The sequence below is a fragment of the Belonocnema kinseyi genome, chromosome 8 (assembly GCF_010883055.1).
Source record: "Belonocnema kinseyi isolate 2016_QV_RU_SX_M_011 chromosome 8, B_treatae_v1, whole genome shotgun sequence".
Taxonomy (NCBI): domain Eukaryota; kingdom Metazoa; phylum Arthropoda; class Insecta; order Hymenoptera; family Cynipidae; genus Belonocnema; species Belonocnema kinseyi.
The window spans coordinates 35,307,446-35,326,203 of NC_046664.1; the positions used below are offsets into that span (position 1 = coordinate 35,307,446).

At 23.6% G+C, this 18,758-nt stretch overlaps 1 protein-coding gene across 4 annotated transcripts; it reads right to left on the bottom strand.

Annotated features, from left to right (window-relative positions):
- Positions 1-599: 599 nt before the first annotated feature.
- LOC117178777 (elongin-C) lies at positions 600-18,708 on the bottom strand. Of its 4 annotated transcripts, none has more exons than XM_033370248.1 (4): positions 18,612-18,708; positions 13,864-13,922; positions 9,509-9,699; positions 600-1,572 (listed from the first exon to the last, which is right to left on the bottom strand). In XM_033370248.1, exons 2-4 carry the CDS (start codon positions 13,894-13,896, stop codon positions 1,431-1,433), a joined length of 366 nt encoding a protein of 121 aa, XP_033226139.1. In that variant the 5' UTR covers positions 13,897-13,922; positions 18,612-18,708; the 3' UTR covers positions 600-1,430. The 4 variants fall into 4 exon arrangements, with proteins under 4 accessions (XP_033226139.1, XP_033226137.1, XP_033226140.1 ...); XM_033370246.1 differs by having other exon boundaries at positions 9,509-9,702; XM_033370249.1 differs by having other exon boundaries at positions 18,672-18,698.
- Positions 18,709-18,758: the final 50 nt, after the last annotated feature.

An 18,758-nucleotide genomic window follows, 5' to 3' on the forward strand; every position in this document is an offset into this window, starting at 1 on the left:
ATTGGTACTTTAGAGACAACACATTCAAGAAATTAATTTTTATGTTCTTAGTATTATTTAATTATTTAATAAATCGATGATGCAAATATATTTGATAATATCTTGTAATATAAGTTTTCAAAGCTTTCTAAATGAAACACATTAATTAAATCCTCAGAAACTGAAAAAAAAAACATTATTCATAATAAACTAGCAAAAATGTATACATAATCCGAGTTTATTATTTTAAATAACGCTGGAATTTTCAGGTAATTTTCTTCCAAAATTTGTGTAGACACTCTGAAAATATATGAAGGAGAGGTATGATAAAAAACGCACTATTTTTCAGAAATTGTTCTATTAAACGTTAATAATTATGACATGAACGCGAATATTAAAAATAACTTTTCTTCCACTGAAAAACTCAATAAACCAGCTACAAAATCAAAGTAAATTTCGTCTTAAATAATATTTCTATCAAACCAAAAAAAAAACGGTCTTCGTGTCCGAACGTGTGAAAATTCTTTTTTATTAAATAACTAAACATAATAATAATAAAACATGAACACATTGCAATCAGGTAACTGCAAAACAATGTTCAAAATAGAAAAGAAACGTCCTTTATACGATGCCTACTTTTATTTAATGTCGGTATACAATTTATAAATATTTTAAATTGAAATTACGTAAATCATAAACGCTGTCGATGTTTATCTACGATTAACTCATCGTACATTGGAATTAATTTTCTACTTTGAATCCAAATGCGTTACGTATATTCCAGAAAAAAAAACACTAGACTCAAAAATTGCCTGTAAATTCAAAAGTTACGCAGCACTCAGTCATCAAAACGTCCAAATTTCTCTCATTTAACTCTCATACATAACTGAAGTGTTAAAAAAAAAAACGTCACTCTCCGCGTTTATTTGTATGCCAGGATACGAAAACATTAGCGTATTTCCTATTGTACACTCTAGTATAAAAACCAGCGTCGTCGTTGCACAAATTCTCATTTTAAAGATAAGCAATATATAGTTCTGTAAAAAATTTTCTGTAGATGGCCATTGGCTGCTGTGACAATAACAATAATGCCAAAATATCAACGTTTCTATGCGACTGAGTTAAGGCAAATTACAGCATCTATGATCGCGCATTACTGCTCGAAATATTAGTGGATTACGCCCCTGAAATTTTTCGAAACGAAAGTTGCCTACTTAGGACCCAGTAGAATAGATAATTGGACTATAAACGCTTCTGGATTGAAGCTGAACTTCGCACAAAGGAGTTTGATACTCGAGAATGCGCGTTGGCAAGGCAATTCACAGGTTGTTTCACTTACAAAGTCTTTTTAACTTTTTCTTTTTAACCGAGCCAACATGTCCTGAGATTAGTGTGGTTTCGAAACAGCGCGAGGCTGAATTTCGACACTCGTGACTGACTGCGATATCCGTTTAACAGTCCAAAAAATTTCCGGCCATCAGCAATTCGAGAGCGATCTCGGGTGCGATCGGAAATTCAGGAATCTCGGTGCTGCTGTTCGTGTAGCGGACTTTGTAGGTGAAGTACATGCACACTTTTTGCAGGACGTGGGAACTGAAATTAAAAAAAAATTATTTCTCTTACTCCAGGCCTCGGGCTAGAGTTCTTAAATATCCAAGAATTTATGTTGGGCAAATGCTCTCGAGAATATGCTCAGAATTTAAGCTCGAAGAAAATTTAAATTATTTATTGTTTGGCTCTCAAACGACACACTGGTGCGCATTCGCACCAGATAAAATTTTAAAGGACTCATATTTTTTCTAGAACTATTTTGAAGACCTTTTCCTATAGGTTCATTCGCCTGCGAGCAGCCAAATAACACTTCGAAAATTTTAAGTGGTGCAAAGTCGCACTAGTGTGTCGTTAGAAGGTGACAAGTCGTGTTTTATGACAAATTTTAAAATCTTGTTTCCGTGTCTGAAACAGGATCTTTGATAATAATAAATAGCATTTCATGTGTCATTAAAAATATTGAATGAAAAGCAGCAATGTTGAATGTATATAGTTTTAATGAGTAACCTTCAATGATGTTTGTCATAGCTATTTTTTCAATTTTACATGAAAAATACTATTTTTAGAATAAACTGCTCGTATACTACAAAAATAACACAACTCAAGTACGAAAATAGAGAAAATCTGACAGATCGGGCAAAATGCTTAATATAATTTTATCGCATTGGCATATTTTGTTCATGAAAGAACATCTATTTAAATGAAGAACCGCGTTAGTTTTATTTCAATCACTTTATTTTGAAAAAATTATGATTTTGATTTGAAAATCTTTCTATTAAGAATACGTTTTTTTAATAACTGTCTTTTAGATAACTTAATCAGGATGGCCGATTTAATCGAAGAAAAAAATTCCCGTTTTTTTCCCGGTTCGCAATCATTTTTCACGGCCAATGAAATTTAAAAAATCAAACTATATTTTAAACATTTTTCTATAGAAAGTAATAAACAATGAACAACAAATTAAAGCATTCAAAGTGGAACACTTGAATTCCAAACTTTTAAAATTAAGTTTAAAAGTTTTTCAATTAAAAAATTGTGTATTCAAATACTCAGAAATTTACACGTACCAAATGGAAAGTACTAATACTTTTCAATTAAACAATGTTAAATGAAATGCAAATAAACTGCAAAATTTAGAACTTTGATCAATTATAGAGTTCAAAGGCTCAGATTGAGTTCCAAAAATATAAATCAACGTTAACATTTGCAATAGTCTAAATTAAAGAATCAAGCTATGAACTTTAAAAAATTTCAAAATTATATTATTTTAAGTAATTTTAAGCTAGACACATTAAACGTTGAAAAATAATTTTTTAACTCAACATTTCTGTAATTAGAAGTTAAATTATTTTAATTTTAAATAGTCTAGGCATCCTTTAAAAGCTTTACAATTTTATTTCAAAATCTTGAGAAATCTAGAAGTGGTTTAAAATTTTTCCAAATTCAAAATAAATTTATAATTTTTTCCGAACTTTTAAACATATTTCAAAATGAATTTAATTTTTTCTATAACTTTTTATAAAATCCTGCAAATTAAAAAAAATTAAATTTGAATTTATAAATAAAAATAAAACACTTATTATTTGTACAAATATTTGAGTAATTTTAAGAGATATTTAGAAGTTTTAAAAAGATTCGAATCAAATTTCGAACTTGAAATTATTTCAAAACTTATACCCGAATTTAAAATAAAATGTAGATTTTTGCAGATTTAAAAAAAAATCCGAATTTTTTTAAGAATTGTGAAAGACTTCGAAAGAATAAAAAATTTTCTTAAGATTCTTGGGGAATTTGAAAATGATTTTTCAGTTTGGAAAATTATTGTAAAAGAAAGTTTCAGAAGATTTTAAGTAATTTCAAAAATTGTGAAAGAAGAACATGGAAGATATTAAGGATTTTTTAATTTGCAGGATTTTCAAAAATGTTAACACACTTCGTTTGAATTACTTGAAATAATTTCAAGTTTTTAATTAATTTTGAATCTTTTCAAAACTTCTACGTATCTCTTAAAATTACTAAAATTTTCTTTACAAATAATAAGTGTTCAATTGCTATTTATGCATTAAAATTTAACAGCTTTACTTGTAAATTAAACACTTTTTAAATAGAACAATTAAAATTGTAACGCTAAAAGTTTAATAGTTCTTCGAAAATCTAAATATTCAAAGCTTTCTATGTAAAGCAATTCATTTTCCAATTGTTTTCTTTGAAAAATTTGGTTTCAGTTTACTCGTCTTAAATGAACAGTGAAATATTGCTAAATATTAAATACTTATTATTTTTCTACATTAAGAAAATTCAAATTAAATGGGATAAAAATTAAATAATTTAGACTCACAATATTTTAAATCTAATACAAACCTTTAATTATAACTATATTATTATGGATTTATTTTTAAGTTGAAACTAGTAAAACGCACGTTTACATTTTTGAATAGCTGAAAAAATTAATAGAAATAATATATTATTAAATTTAATATTAGAAAAATAATATAAAGGGATACCTGAAACTCTGAATTAAAAATATATTATTGATAAATCCTGAACATTTTTATTTAAAAATAAAATTATCAGAATAAATGATATATTAATTTCAATTCTTATTAAGTCTTTCGGATTGAAACAGTTACAATCTGGAAATCTTCCAATTTTGAACGGATCTAGAATAATTAGGTCAAATCAATTATTGTTCAGATTTCTATAATTAGAGTACAGACCCATTTTAAAAATAACTTATTTATTTATATTTACAGTTGATAAAATAAAACTGTTTTTTATCAAAAAACTTTAACTTCAAATGCTTTTAATTTTTAGTTGTTTAAATTTTCAAAACTGCACTTTAATTATTTTAAAAAACTGTTAAAATCGAACTTGGGCAAATTTTTCTCCTGAAAATTCACGAAATTCCCGGTTTCCCGGTGCGGCGGCTACTCTGTTTTTTACAAAAAAAATCTTCGATTTTGAAAACTTCTATTTTTTTTAAGCTTTAAAACTGCATTTTTAAATTTTTTAAATTAAAATATATTGCTTAAAAATTAAAAATGGAAAATTTTTAAAGTGAAACATTTTCGAATTAAGCATTCTAAACTAAATGATGTAATAATTGATAAAAATCACAATTTAACAAATTATTTAAAAAACGGTTGAAATCAAAGTTGGACAACATTTTTATTCTAAAAATGCTGTAAAATTCCCAATCAAAAAATAAATTCACTGTCATTTCCCGGTTTTCCCCGGTCTCACAAAAATTCCCGGTTTTCCAAGTTTCCCGGACCAGCGGCCACCCTATTAATATAATTTTAACTAAATTTATGAGCCCCAACGGATTGGGCGAGAAATTTTACCTCAAAAATCATATATTTATAAGTATATTTTAAATATAATTTTTATCTTCAAACCTTCAGATGAAATCACAAAATCCCAATTCGCACCAGTGTACCGTTTACGTATGCTGGCTTGAATTGTGCCGTTTGAGGTTTAAACAAATATACATAATAATTTTTACATATATTTTTACAAAAACCTTCCTGAGTGAAATAAACTTATACTTTTTTAAATTAAAAAGTTGCTACAGATCAGGTAATTCCAGAAAGTCAAGGATAGTCAGGAAAAACCTGATAGAGTTAGGGAATTTTCGAAAAACTAAAGTTGAAATTCATTTTATTATTATGGTTCAAAATCGCAACTATATGGTTTAAATTAATATCTTTTAGTTGTAGATTCAAACTATTTTGTTGAAATTTCGTCTTTTTCGGTTGAATTCGACTATTGTCAAAATTTTATTTCAAAACCTTGAAACATGTACATGTTGTTTTACATTTAGTCAAATTTTAAATTATTTTTGAGACTTTTTCGGAACTTCTAAGCATCTATTTAAAAGATTCGAGTTTATTCTAAAATGTCTTACAAATTATTTTTAAATCCTGCTAAATTACCAAATTTTACTTAAAACCTTCCACATACATTTTTTATAATCTTATCAATCTTTCTCAATCTTTTTAAATATTCTCTTAAAATTAATTTTTCAAAATAAAAAATCATGTTCGGTTTTCCAAGGAAATGTCTTTTATTCTTCTAAGGTATTTCAAAATTCTTAAATAACTTCTCTGTAACTTACTTAAATTTTTTCAAAGAATAATAGGTGTTCAATTGTTATTTATACATCAAAATTCAATCATTTGAGTTACAAATGCATTTTCTTCTTTTTTAAATATAACATTTAAAGTTGTAAAATTCAATGCTAAGTTTTTTTGTTTAGTTTAGAATATTAAATTATGATTACTGATTTTAAATGAACAGTCGGATATTTTTAAATATTAAGTAATTGTTATTTTTCTTAATCATAAAAATTTCAAATTGAATGATTTAAAAATGGGATATTTTAAACTCAAATAATATTTGAAATTTAATAAATTCCGATTATACATTTTTTTTAAGTTCAATTTCTAACGTTAAAATCTGCAAATTCTAAAATTGTAAACTGATTCCAAATCATTTTCAAGAATAAATTATTATTTACTTTTTAAATATCAAAGTTCAGTTCAATTTTAAAAATTATTAATTAATTTATTTTCACAGTTGATCCACTAAAAATGTTTTTTTATCCGAAATCTTCGACTTAAAACGCTTTGAATATGTAATTGTTTAAGTTTTTAAAACTGCATTTAAAAAATCTTTAAATTAAAATGTACACTTGAAAATTAAAATCTAAAATGGAACATTTTTAAGGTGAAAGATTTTCGAATTACGCATTCTAAACTGAAACATATCAAAAGTTGGACAGTTTCTTTCTAAAAATTTGAAATATTCCCGATTAAAAAATAAATTCACTGTCGTAATGCAAATAATATTTTTTCTATTACTTGAATGTTTCTCTTTAGTAAAAAATGGAACTATTTTGTTGAAAATTGTTCTTTTATTTGTTTTTATTTTTTTATGAAAAACTGATCTTTTATATTTGGAAAATGACATGATTTGTTGAATATTTGTCTTTTTGGTTGAATTTTTTATTTTTTATATTACAAAATTAATTTTATGGAAATCTTCTAACCTACTTTGAAATATTTCGAATAATTCCCTAAAATTTCGGAAAAGAATGTCGAAGATTTTAAAACATAATGTTTGTAATTGGATAAGATTCCAAAATTGTAGAACAAAATCGAATAAGTTTAAAAGATATAAAGAAGTTTTAAAAATATACGAAAAGGATTTTATATTTAAAAAGATTTCAATACATTTAAAGTAGAATGTGAATTTTTAAAGATTTACAAATAAAATTTTGAAGAGTTTTTAGTATTTTCAAAGGTTTCAAGATCATCAAAAATTTTCTAAATGTTTCGGGGAATATTTAGAGTGATTCTCTATTTTTTAAAATTAATTTTTAAACAAATACTTTTAAATATTATGAATCATTATAAAAGATTTGCAAAATTGTCAAAAACGAATCCAGAAGATTTTAACACAATTTTAGGAATAATTTGAGTCAGTTTAAAACACATTTAGGATTTTTTTAAGTTTTGAAGATATTAAAATAGATTTTAAACTTTAAAAGATTTCCGAAAATTTATAAAGCAATTTTAAACTATTTTCAAGCGTCAAAATGTCTTGAATATCTTTTAAATTGACTCAAATTTTTCTTAAAATCTGGTAAAAGGATGTAAAATAACAAAAAAATTCTTTGATTTTTATTGAGATATTTGAAATCTTCAAAAATCTTTTTTAATTTTCTCGAGAATCCTAGGAAAATCATACCTACTTACATAACTATCTTTGTTTTATGTAACTCTTTTGGAATTTTTTTTTTTTGATCATTTAAACTTTTTTAAAATTTTCTCAAGAATCTTGGTAAAATTATAATGAAATATTCTTAAAAACAAAAAAAAACCTTACAAATAAAAATTGGTTATTAAAATTCTTTATTTGTTATCAAAAATTACCAGGGTGGCATTTCAGCGGACGATTTCTAATTCCCGGTCATTTCCTGATTTATCCCGGTTAAGTTTTTCAATTTTTCCGGTCCACTGAAGGTAAAATATTCATATTTGTCTCTGAACGCCAACATTTATTTTAATTCAGGACGTTCATTCCAAACATCTTTGAATATAACACAAAAAATATAAATAAATGAATTTTTTCAAAAAAATAGCTCAATTTTCAACCTAAGTGATGAATTTTTAACTAAAATTGTAAATCTTTGATTGGAATAGTTGAATATAAAATGATGAGTTTTCTACTAAAACAACGAGCCTTTAATTGAAATAGTGCGATTTTCAACGGAAAAAATGTAATTATTACTAAAAAGATAAATTGTTAATGAAAACTTGAATAATTAAATAACTATGGAATATTAAAATGGAATAAGTTAAATTCCCAGTTAAAAAATTACTTTGCATGCACAAAATAACTTTCAATAACAACAAAACTAACCTTGAACAAAATAGTTACATTTTCAAAGAAAGTTATAAATTTTAAAATAAAATTGTAAATCTGTAACTGAAATAGTTGCATTTTTTAACAAATAGTTGAATTTTCAAATAAAAAAGATGATTTTTTAACCAAAAATTGCGTAAATAAATTTTAGTCCAAAAATGGATGTTCAAAGAGATGGAAATTTTAAACTAAAATTATATAATATTCAACTAGGATAATATTTTTATACTCAGTTCAAATAAATAACCATTTTTAACCAGAAAAAAATTTTTCAACAAAGTATATTCCTTTCCGTCCAAAGAAACAAAGAAGTTTTAAATAAAACAGCTCATATTTCAACCAATTAAATGAATTTTTTTATTAAAATAATAAATTTTCAACCAAAAAAATTAAATTTTAACAAGCGAGATCAATTTTCAACCAAGTAATTTTATTTCCAGCCTAAAAGATGAATTTTCAACTAAAATGTTAAATATTTAACTAGGATACTTTAGTTTTAAACAAGACGATTCACTGCAATGAAAAAGATAATTTTCTACTAAAACCTATTTTTGACCAAATATGTGGATTTTCAATTAAATATTTGAGTTTTCAATTAAAAAAGACAAACTTTCATCCAAATTGTTGAATTTTGAACAAGAGAAGTTTAATTTTCAAACAAAAATGGATATTCAAATTTTGAGTTGAAGGAATTAATTTTTATCTGAAATTATGAATCTTCAACTAAAATAGTTGAATTTTATACCAAAAAGGTGAAATATTAAACGTAAATATTAATTTTCTACGGAAAGGCGAATTTTTCACAAAAAAACATAAACTTATAAATAAAAAAATATCAATTTTCAACAAAATAGTTGAATTTCCATCGAAAAAAAAGATAAATTTTCAAAAAAGATCTGATTTTCAACAAAGTAGTTACATTTTTAACCCGAGATAAATTTTCAATTAAAATTATCAATCTTCAACCATAAAAATTAATTTTTAACAAAAGAATTTAACTTTCAACGATTTCGTTGAACTTTTCACTAAAGAAAGATGAATTCACAACGAACAATGTTCGTTCTAAATCCGCATGTTCATTCTTTTAAAAAAATTCCCATTCCATCTGAAAAATTCCCTGTTCCACTATTTTCGAAAATTTCCTATTCCAAAAGAAGTAAGGAAATAAGACGTGATAAATCCAATTTTTGAAAAAATTATTGTTTCTGTATGATAAATCCGTTTTTTTTAATTGATAAAATTTTTTCTGTATATTTGAAATATTATCCATTCGATTATCAAACTTAAGTCAGTGAAAAAAAACTCACAGAGAAAAAAATTGGAAAAGGTTTTTCTTATCATGGAAAATAATAATAAACATTCAAAAATAAATGATTTAATATGAGTAAACTGAGAAAATCTGAAAACTCTGCGACTGTAGATAAAGTAGAAATTACTTTTCGAAATTGAACATAATTATTAAAACAATGAAAACTTACCATTCTTCTGAGATCAGAAGTCCCCTTTTTTTTTTTGTTTAATTAAGAATAAAAAATGATAAAATGCTTACGGAATTTCTCGAAAATTGACTTCATTCGCTTCGTTCTCCGCAAACTGACCAGGACCACTAAGCATGGCCTTAATCGTTCCACTTGTTAAGGCATGTTCCCTCTTGACGATAAATTCATGGCCATCGCTGCTTACTAATTTCACGTACATCGCATCCGGACCTTCACATCCTCCATAAACTGGGCCCGACTCCTGCTAATTCATTTCATTTTATTCCCTAATTTTATTTAGTATTCAAAATCAGCTTATTAAAGTCCAAAAATAATAATTAACCATCCGTATTCAAAGATGTATAAACAAAAAAATTAGTGCACAAATCCCTAGTATTTAACTATTAATATTCGAAAAAGAAACCAAAAAACTAAAAAAAAAAAGGCTAACAACATTAGAAAACAGTCTATTTTAAGACACTTTTTGTAGATTGCACTAATTATTTTATAGATTGCAATGAACGTTGTGAATAATTCTGGAAGATTTTTATTTCTTCTCCGCTTATATAGAATGATAAAATATACATTTTTTGTTACATTCAACATACAATAATTCTAAATATTTCAAGAAGAGTTCACGGTTTTCAAAGACATAACAAGGCATTTAAAATATTTTTAATATTTTAAAAAGGGCACAGTACACCAAATGTCAATAATTTCCAAACATTTAAAGATTTTAAACAATTTAAAATATTTTAGAAGATTTCAAAATATTTCAAAAAGATTTCAAATATTTTAATGATTTTAAATGACTACAAAAGATTTCCGAAAGAATAACACATATTGCAAAAAATCTACAAGGATTTAAAAATTTTTCAAGATTTTACAAGATTTCAAAAAGGATATATTAAACCAGATTTCAAAGATTTTAAACAATTTCAAGAGGTTTCAATGAATTTGAAAAGATTTAAAAATATTTTAATTATTTCAAATGAATATAAAAGATTTCACAAACGAAAATTAAAGAAAGCTTTCACACATTTTTAATGAAGATTTAAAAACACTTCGAAACATTTCACAAAGATTTTTAAGAATTTAATAAAATTTAAAAAAATTCAAAAGTTTCTACAAAGATTTTAAATATTGTAATGACTTTAAATGAAGAAAAAATATTTAAGAAAGATTGAACAAATATTGCAAAGAATCCATAAGGATGTTAAAAGATTTCAAAAAGAGTATATTAAACTCGATTTCAAAGATTTAAAACAATTTCAAGAGCTTTCAATAAATTTAAAAAGATTTCAAAAAATTTAAATGATTTACAATAAACATAAAAGATTTCATAAACGAAATTTAAAGAAAGCTTTCACAAAATTTGTAATAAAGATTTCAAAATATTTCGAAAAATTTCACAAAGATTTCAAAAATTTTATCGAAGTTTAAAAAAATTCAAAAGATTCCACAAAAATTTTTAATTTTGTAATGACTTCAAATGAATACAAGAGATTTTAGAAAGATTAGAAAAATATTGCAAAGAATCAATAATCAATCAGATTTTAAAAGATTTCAAAAAGGGTATATTAAACTAGATTTCAAAGATTTTAAACAAATTCAAAATGTTTCAATAAATTTCAAAAGATTTCAAATAAACATAAAATATTTCACAAACGACGATTAAATGAAGACTTCCCAAATATTTAATGAAGATTTCAAAATATTTTGAAACATTTATCAAAAGATTTCAAAGAATTGATCAAAATTTCATAGAAATGTCAAGAGAATACAAGAATTAAAATTTTTTTAACGATTTCAAATTTGTTTAGAAGATTTCACAAATATTTCAACTAGTTTATCAAAATTTGGTAGAAATGTCAAAAGAATACGACAATATCAAAGATTTCAAAACATTTCACACATTTAAAATAATTTCAACTTTTATAGAATATTTCAAAAGATTTCAAACACTTTAATGATTTTAAACAAATACAAAAGATTCCAGAAAATTTTCAGAAATATTTTTAAAAATCCATAAGGATTTCACAACATTTCAAATATTTTGAAAAAGGAACAGTACGCCAAAATACAAAATATTTCAAAGATTTTAAAAGCGTTTTACTTTTTTCAGAAAATTTTAAAGGGTTTCAATTTATCCCAGTGATTTCAAATAAATGCAAAAGTCGTAGAAAAGATTTCATAACTATTTCAAAAAATGTATAAGGATTTAAAAAGATTTCAAGAATTAAATTTTTGTTAAGATTCCAGAACATATTAAAGATTTTAAACAATTTACAAATGTGTAAACAAATTTGAAAATATTTCAATGATTTCGAACAAAGAAAGATTTCACAAACATTTAAAAGATTTCATAGATTTCAAAATATTTTTTTAAAATTCACAAAGATTTCAAAGAATTCCGGGATTTCTAAGATTTTACCAAAATTTTAAAAAGTTCGAAGACTACCAAATTGAAAAAAATTTTAATGTTTCAGAGAAATTTCAAGATTTCCCAAAGATTTGAAATATTTCAAAGGATTTCAACGAATTCACAAAGACTTGGAAAGATTTCAAAAATTTCAAGGATTTCAGACTTTACAAAAATTTGAAAATATTCTCAAAGGTTTCACAAAGATGACTTATGTTCTCAAAAAATAAAAGAATTGTTTATTTTTTATTCTGTTTTCTTTAGAAAAATCCCTGGAAACTTTTGAAAGCACTTGAAAATTCATTAGCATTTTTTTTATTCCCTAAAATCTTGAAAATTCTTTGAAATCTCTTCAAATTATTGAAGTAAACAAAATATTGCTTGCAATCTTTTAAAATATCCTCAAATCTTTAAAATTTATTCAATTCTTTCAAAATAGCTTGCAATGTTTGAAAATCTTTGAAGCCCTGCAAAATTCTTAAATTCTTGTCCATAAATTATTTTAAAATTTATTAAAATACCTTGAGAGCTTTTAAATCTCCTAAAATTATTCAAAACTTTTGAAATCCCTTGCAATTTTTTAAAGCTCTCAAAAATTCCTTGGAATTTAAAAAAATACCTTAAACTTATTGAAATCTATTAAAATTTTAATCTTTCTTTAGCTGACAACTGATTCCTATGGTTGAAAATTTAACTATCAGGTTGAAACTTTATTTCAAAATTAAAATATTTGTTTGAAAATTATATTCTTTGTATTCATAAAAAAGATTTTCATTGAAAATTAAATTTTTTATACTGAAATCTTAAATATTTAATTTATCTTTTTGAGAGAAATTTAATCTTTGTAGTTAAAAATTCATTTATAGGTTTGAAAATTTAAGTATTTCCTTGCAAATTTATTTTCTTTTATTGACAATTCGTCTTAATTGGTAAAAAAATAGTCTCATTAGTTCAAATTCCATATTTTTGTATAAAAACGTCTGCTTAGATGATAATTTAACTATTTTGTTGAATTTTCTTTTCTATATGAAAATTTTAATATTCTATTTATGGTTGAAAATTGATGTTTTTTAGTTCAAAATTCATATAATTTTTAAAAATTCTATTATTCGGTTAAAAATCTTGTTTTTTTAACTGTAAATTAACATATTCTATTTTTGGTTAAAAATTGTTTTCTTTTGCTTTTTTGATTGAAGATTCTTCGGTTTAGTTAAACATTTATTTCGTAGATTGAAAATGTACCTTTTTTTATTTGGAAATTCATGTACTTTGTTGAAAATTGGTCTTTTTTGTAAAATTTCATATATTTGAGTAAAAAATTTAACTTTTTAATTAAAAATTTATATTTTCGGAATGAAAATTCCACTGTTTTGCAGGAAGTTTATCTGTTTGGCTTGAAAATTCAACATTTTGGATGAGATGTTTGTTCTTTATTGACTAAAAAATCTTGTTTTGTGAAAATTGAACTCTTTTGTTGAATGTTCCTTTTTTTGTTTCAAAATTAGTGTATTTTGTTTGACATTTTAACTAATTTATTGAAAATTCAAATTTTGAGGTTTGATTCAATTCTTTTTTTTTAATTTGGTGTGTGGAAATAACAACTATTACACTTTTCGTTGAAAATTAAATTTTTTTTTCATCAAAGAATCATCAATTTGATTGAAAACTTAATTATTTTGTTAAACTTTCCTTTCTTCTCCGTTAAAAACTAAATTTTTTTAATTGAAAATTTGACATTAACATTATTGATCGCTTAGGTGTGGGTTATTTAAAAAATAATAATAATATTTTGAACGGTCAGGGAAAACGAGAAACTGATCAGGCAAAACTCGAGGAATTTCGAAATTGGCATTTTTCAGCAATTCTGGAATATTGGACCATAGTATAAACAAATAATATAATATAAATACGAATAAATAATACAAATATTGACACATAATCAAATTCATCCAAACTACCATGCAAAAGTGCTCACATGAATTTATTTTTAGTAAAAGCACATACCTTCTCAGCTTGCATGTTCACGTCTGAAGACATCTTTCTGCTTTTTTATTCAGACGCACCTGCAAAAAATAAATAATAATTAAAATGCCTTTAAAAGCTTTCAGAAATATAATCAATTTCGAGGGATATTTTAACCACAGATTCATTTACAGAAATTTTCATTCAATTTCAGCCTTAAAAAACAAGAAAAATAATTTTTCATTAGCAATAGTAGGATGCCTACTTTTTTCGAGATATTCCCAGATTTTTCTGTGTTTTAAACAGTTTTAAATAATATGCTTAATTTAGAATTTATCAACTCTTGAATTTGTACCTAGAATTCATGAATTTGAATAATAATTCAAACATTTATTTTATCTTCATATTTTCCAGGTGAGTAAAAACCGTGTATAAACAGGCGAAATAAGGATATTTATCACGAATATAGGTAAATGTATTTTTTTAAGTCAAAATAATAAAAATAATGTATTATATTCAATTTCAAACGCTTCAAATTCCTAACATTTCAGGTAAAAAATTTCATTTTCAACAAGATAGACGAATAATCAAACAAATAACAGATTTTTTAGCTAAAAAAGACGAATTTTCAACTGAAAAAGATAAATTTTCAATTAAATTATTAAATTAATTTTTAAAGAAACAGTTTAACTTTCAAACAAGTAGTTGATTTTTCAACCAAAAAACTAAATTTTTAACTCAAATTATGAATCCTTATCTGGAATAGTTGAATTTTAAACCAAAAAGATGAATTTTCAAATATAAATAACATTTAAACCTAAAATTGAATAGGTAAATTTTCAGTTACAAAAATAAATTTTCTAATAAAAAGATGAATTTTTAACTAAAATTATGTAATATTTAACTGAGCTAGTTGGGCATTAAATTTAATAAGTCATTTTCAATTAAAAAAATTAATTTACAACAAAAAAACGATTTTCCAAACAAATTATTAAATTTTCAACGAAATAAGATACATCAAACTTTACAATTATATAAAATAATTTTCATTTAAACAGATGAATCTTCAAATAAAATGGTGGAATATTCAACTAAATTAGTTAAAGTTTAAGTTCATAAAATACTTTTCAACCAAAAAAATTTCTAACAAAAAAGTAAAGTTCAATCAAATAGTTGCATTTTCAATTAAGAAAGATTTTTGAGTCCAGAGATAAAAAAATTACAACCAAACTGTGGAGTGATTAAGCAAAAAAGTGAATATTCAACCAAGAAGATTAATTTTTTACCAAAAAAAAAAAACGAATTTTGAACTAAATACATGAATTTTTAACCAAATTATTGAATTTTCCATTTAAAAAATGAATTTTCAAGCAAAAAGATTAATTTTCTAACAAAACGACGAATTTCAACGAAATACATGAATTTTCAAGAAAAAAAGATATATTTTAAACAAAAAGTGTACAGGAAAATTTTTAATTATAAAAATTAATTTTCAACTTAAGAGATTGATTTTTGACAGAAATAATGGAATATTTAACTGGATTAGTCAAAATTTTAGTTTAAAAGGCTAATTTTAAAGTAAATAGTTATATTTTGACCTGGACTAACTGAATTTTCAGTTTAAAAAATTCTTTGTCAACAAAACATAACGAAATTTCAAAAACGTTAGTAAACTTTTAACTAAAGAGTTTAATTTTTATTTAAAATTATGAATCTTCAACTAAAAGATAAATTTTCAACTAAGTAAAAAATATCAATTTGTATGCGTAAATTTTCAGTTATAAAAATTAATTTTCAACTTAAGAGATGAATTTTTAACTAAAATAATGGAATATTTAACTGGTCTAACTAAACTTTCAGTTTAAAAACTTAATTTTTAACTAAATAGTTTAAATATTTACCTGAAATAGTTAGATTTTTAGTTTAAATAATTAGTTTTCAACAACAACAAAAACACAATGAGTTTTCAAACAAAATTATTAAATTTTGAACCAAAGAAAAATTATTTTATTTAAAATGTTCAATCTTCTACCAAAAAAATGAAATTGTAACACAAGAGTTTAACTTTAAAACGAATGTTTTAATTTTTAAATTCATTTTTTTATGAATTTTTCAAGTAAAAAAGACAATATTTAAACTTAAAATTGTATTGGGAATAGTGGTCGACCATTTCGCTACCCGGTGCCGAAAACTGGAACTAGAAAGAGTAGGTACAATTTTAAAGGTGTAATTTGATTTTTGCATCAAAATGTTTTTATGACTGTTTTGTGAAGTATAAAACAATGATTGAATACTAAAGACAAATCTTCATAAAAAAAATAGTTTTAGATTGAATTTTCAACTTATACAGTGAAAAAAAAACACATTTTTGAGCTTTAGCGTTCGACTGATTGTCGTAAAAATTCAACAATTTGGTATAAAGTTAAACTATGTGATAGAAAATTATTTATTTTTTATATATTGGAAATAATTTAAAAACGAAAAAATATAAATAAAAAATTAATCCAATAAAATTTGGAATAACATCGCGTTCATTGTTGGAAGTATTTAGTTGTAAATTGAGATAATTTGTTACAAGTTTGTCTTATTTAGTAGAAAATTAATCTTTTTGTTGAAATTCAAATATTTTGTAGAAAATTTATAGTTTCGGCTCAAAAATTAAAAAATGTATGTATTTTGTTGAAAATTCGTCGTTTTTGGTATAAAATCGATTTTTTAAAATTAAATCCAATTATTTTTTATTTTAAAATTAAAATTCTCTGATGATACAGCAGATAAATTTAAGAATAATTTTTATTTTTATTTGAAAATTTTTTTATGAAATATCAACTATTAAATTTATTGTTGAAAATTCATGTTTTTATGTTAAAAATTGAAATCCATGGTTAAAAGTGGAACTACTTAAAAGTTCATTTTTTCCCGCTGAAAATTAAAAATTTTAATTTGAAATGTTTATTGTTTAAAAGTAATTTTTTAATTGCAAATTTAACTATTTTGTTGAATATGAAACTGATTGATTATAAATTAACTTTTTTTTGTTGAAAATTCATATTCACGGGTTGAAAATTCAACAGTTTTAACTCAAAAATAAATAGTTATAGATTGAATTCCCATCTAAAACGGTGAAAAAGTAGCACATTTTTTCAAATAGGTTAAAAAAACAAATATTTCACTATTTCATGTAAGTTTCAATGCATTGTAAGTTTAAATAAACTTTAATTAATGTAGGTAGCGGCCAATTTTGTCCAGATTATATAAAGAATACGTATAATAGACGATATAAATTGAAATAAAAATTCTAACTTAATTGTTGGATCGGATTTTTAAATAGTAAATATTTCATGTATAAATTAATAAAAATTTAAATTTTGTTCATTTTTACTTCAAAACAAGTCAATTTACGTTTATAATTGTTTTTTTTTTTCTTTAGAAATATATTTCGGTCAAAAAATATGGTTTTCACCGTATAATATGTAAATTCCATATATAAATCTTTTCTTCTGTTACATACTTATTTTTATTATCCAATAAATACTTTAAACTCTCAAATAAGTCTTTAAAACACTTTTATGTACAATTTAAAATGCATCTTTAAAATCGCATCTATTCTTTATAGTTCGGATTTTTGTCACCAGATGGCGCATCGCAGTTTAACCATTCCCAATAGATAAATTTTTAGTTATAAAAATTAATTTTCAACTAAACAGACAAATTTTCAACAAAATAGTTGATTTTTTATCAAGAATAATTCAAGTTTTTCTTTAAAAAATGAGTTATCAGCAAAAAACAACGAATTTTCAACAAAATGATTCAATTTTCAACCCGAGATGAATTTTTAATTAAAATTATGAATCTTCAACCATAAAAAAATTGAATATGTAGAAAAAAATTAACTTTAAACCAAATGGTTGAATTTTTAACTAACAATTTCTATCAAATCAATTTTCTACAAAAGAGGACAAAGTTTCAACTAAATAAATAAATTTCTAACCAAATAGTTCAATTTTCAAATAAATATTTACATTTTTAACCGTAACAGTTCAATTTTCAGATGAAAAATTAATTTTCAACAAAAAAACAACGAATTTTCAAAAATATTATTGAATTTTTAAACAATGAGATAAATTTGCATTAAATATCATGAACCTTTAACTACATAAATAAATGAGTAACAAAAGAGTTTATCTTTCAAACAAATAGTTGAATTTCCAACAATGAATGATTTATCAGTCAAGAAAAAAAAAATGTCAACCAAAATATGGAATTTTCTACCAAATGAACGAACTTCCAACTAAATAGTTGAATTTTCAACGAACAAATACAATAAAAATAGAATAGTTAAATCACCAGTTAAACAAATTAATTCACAACAACAAAAAAGACTTTTAAACAAAGTAGTTAACGCCATTAATATAAAGCTACTTTCAATATTCAGTTCTATTTGTAATACTTTTGCAACGACTCCATAGTTAAAAATCTATATATTGTTATTACTCATCACTTTTGAAGAAGAGAGGTTAAGATGTCGAAAACCTCTCAAAAGAAAAATTTAGAAAACAGAAAGATATCCAACAATCGTAAATTGATAAAAAATGGCAATTATAAACAAGAAATAATATTTATTCTTGAAAAACGGAACTAAAAATTAATATTTACAAATAAACAATGACTAATGTAGGAAAGCTACCAATCGATTAGACTGACACATTTTTAGGATTATCGGTATTTCAAAGAGTTTTGAGATTATTTCTGATGTCCATAGCAGCAATTTAAGTCAAATAATTACGTACCTGAACAATAAATAATGAAAGGAAATTTGAGTTTTATTATTTTTCTAGAAATTTGTTAACCTTTGCAGTACCTCTGCAGATGAACGAATATGGTAGCAAGCTAGGTTTTAGAGATATCTCGAAAGTAGAAAAGATCTTTTGATTGGC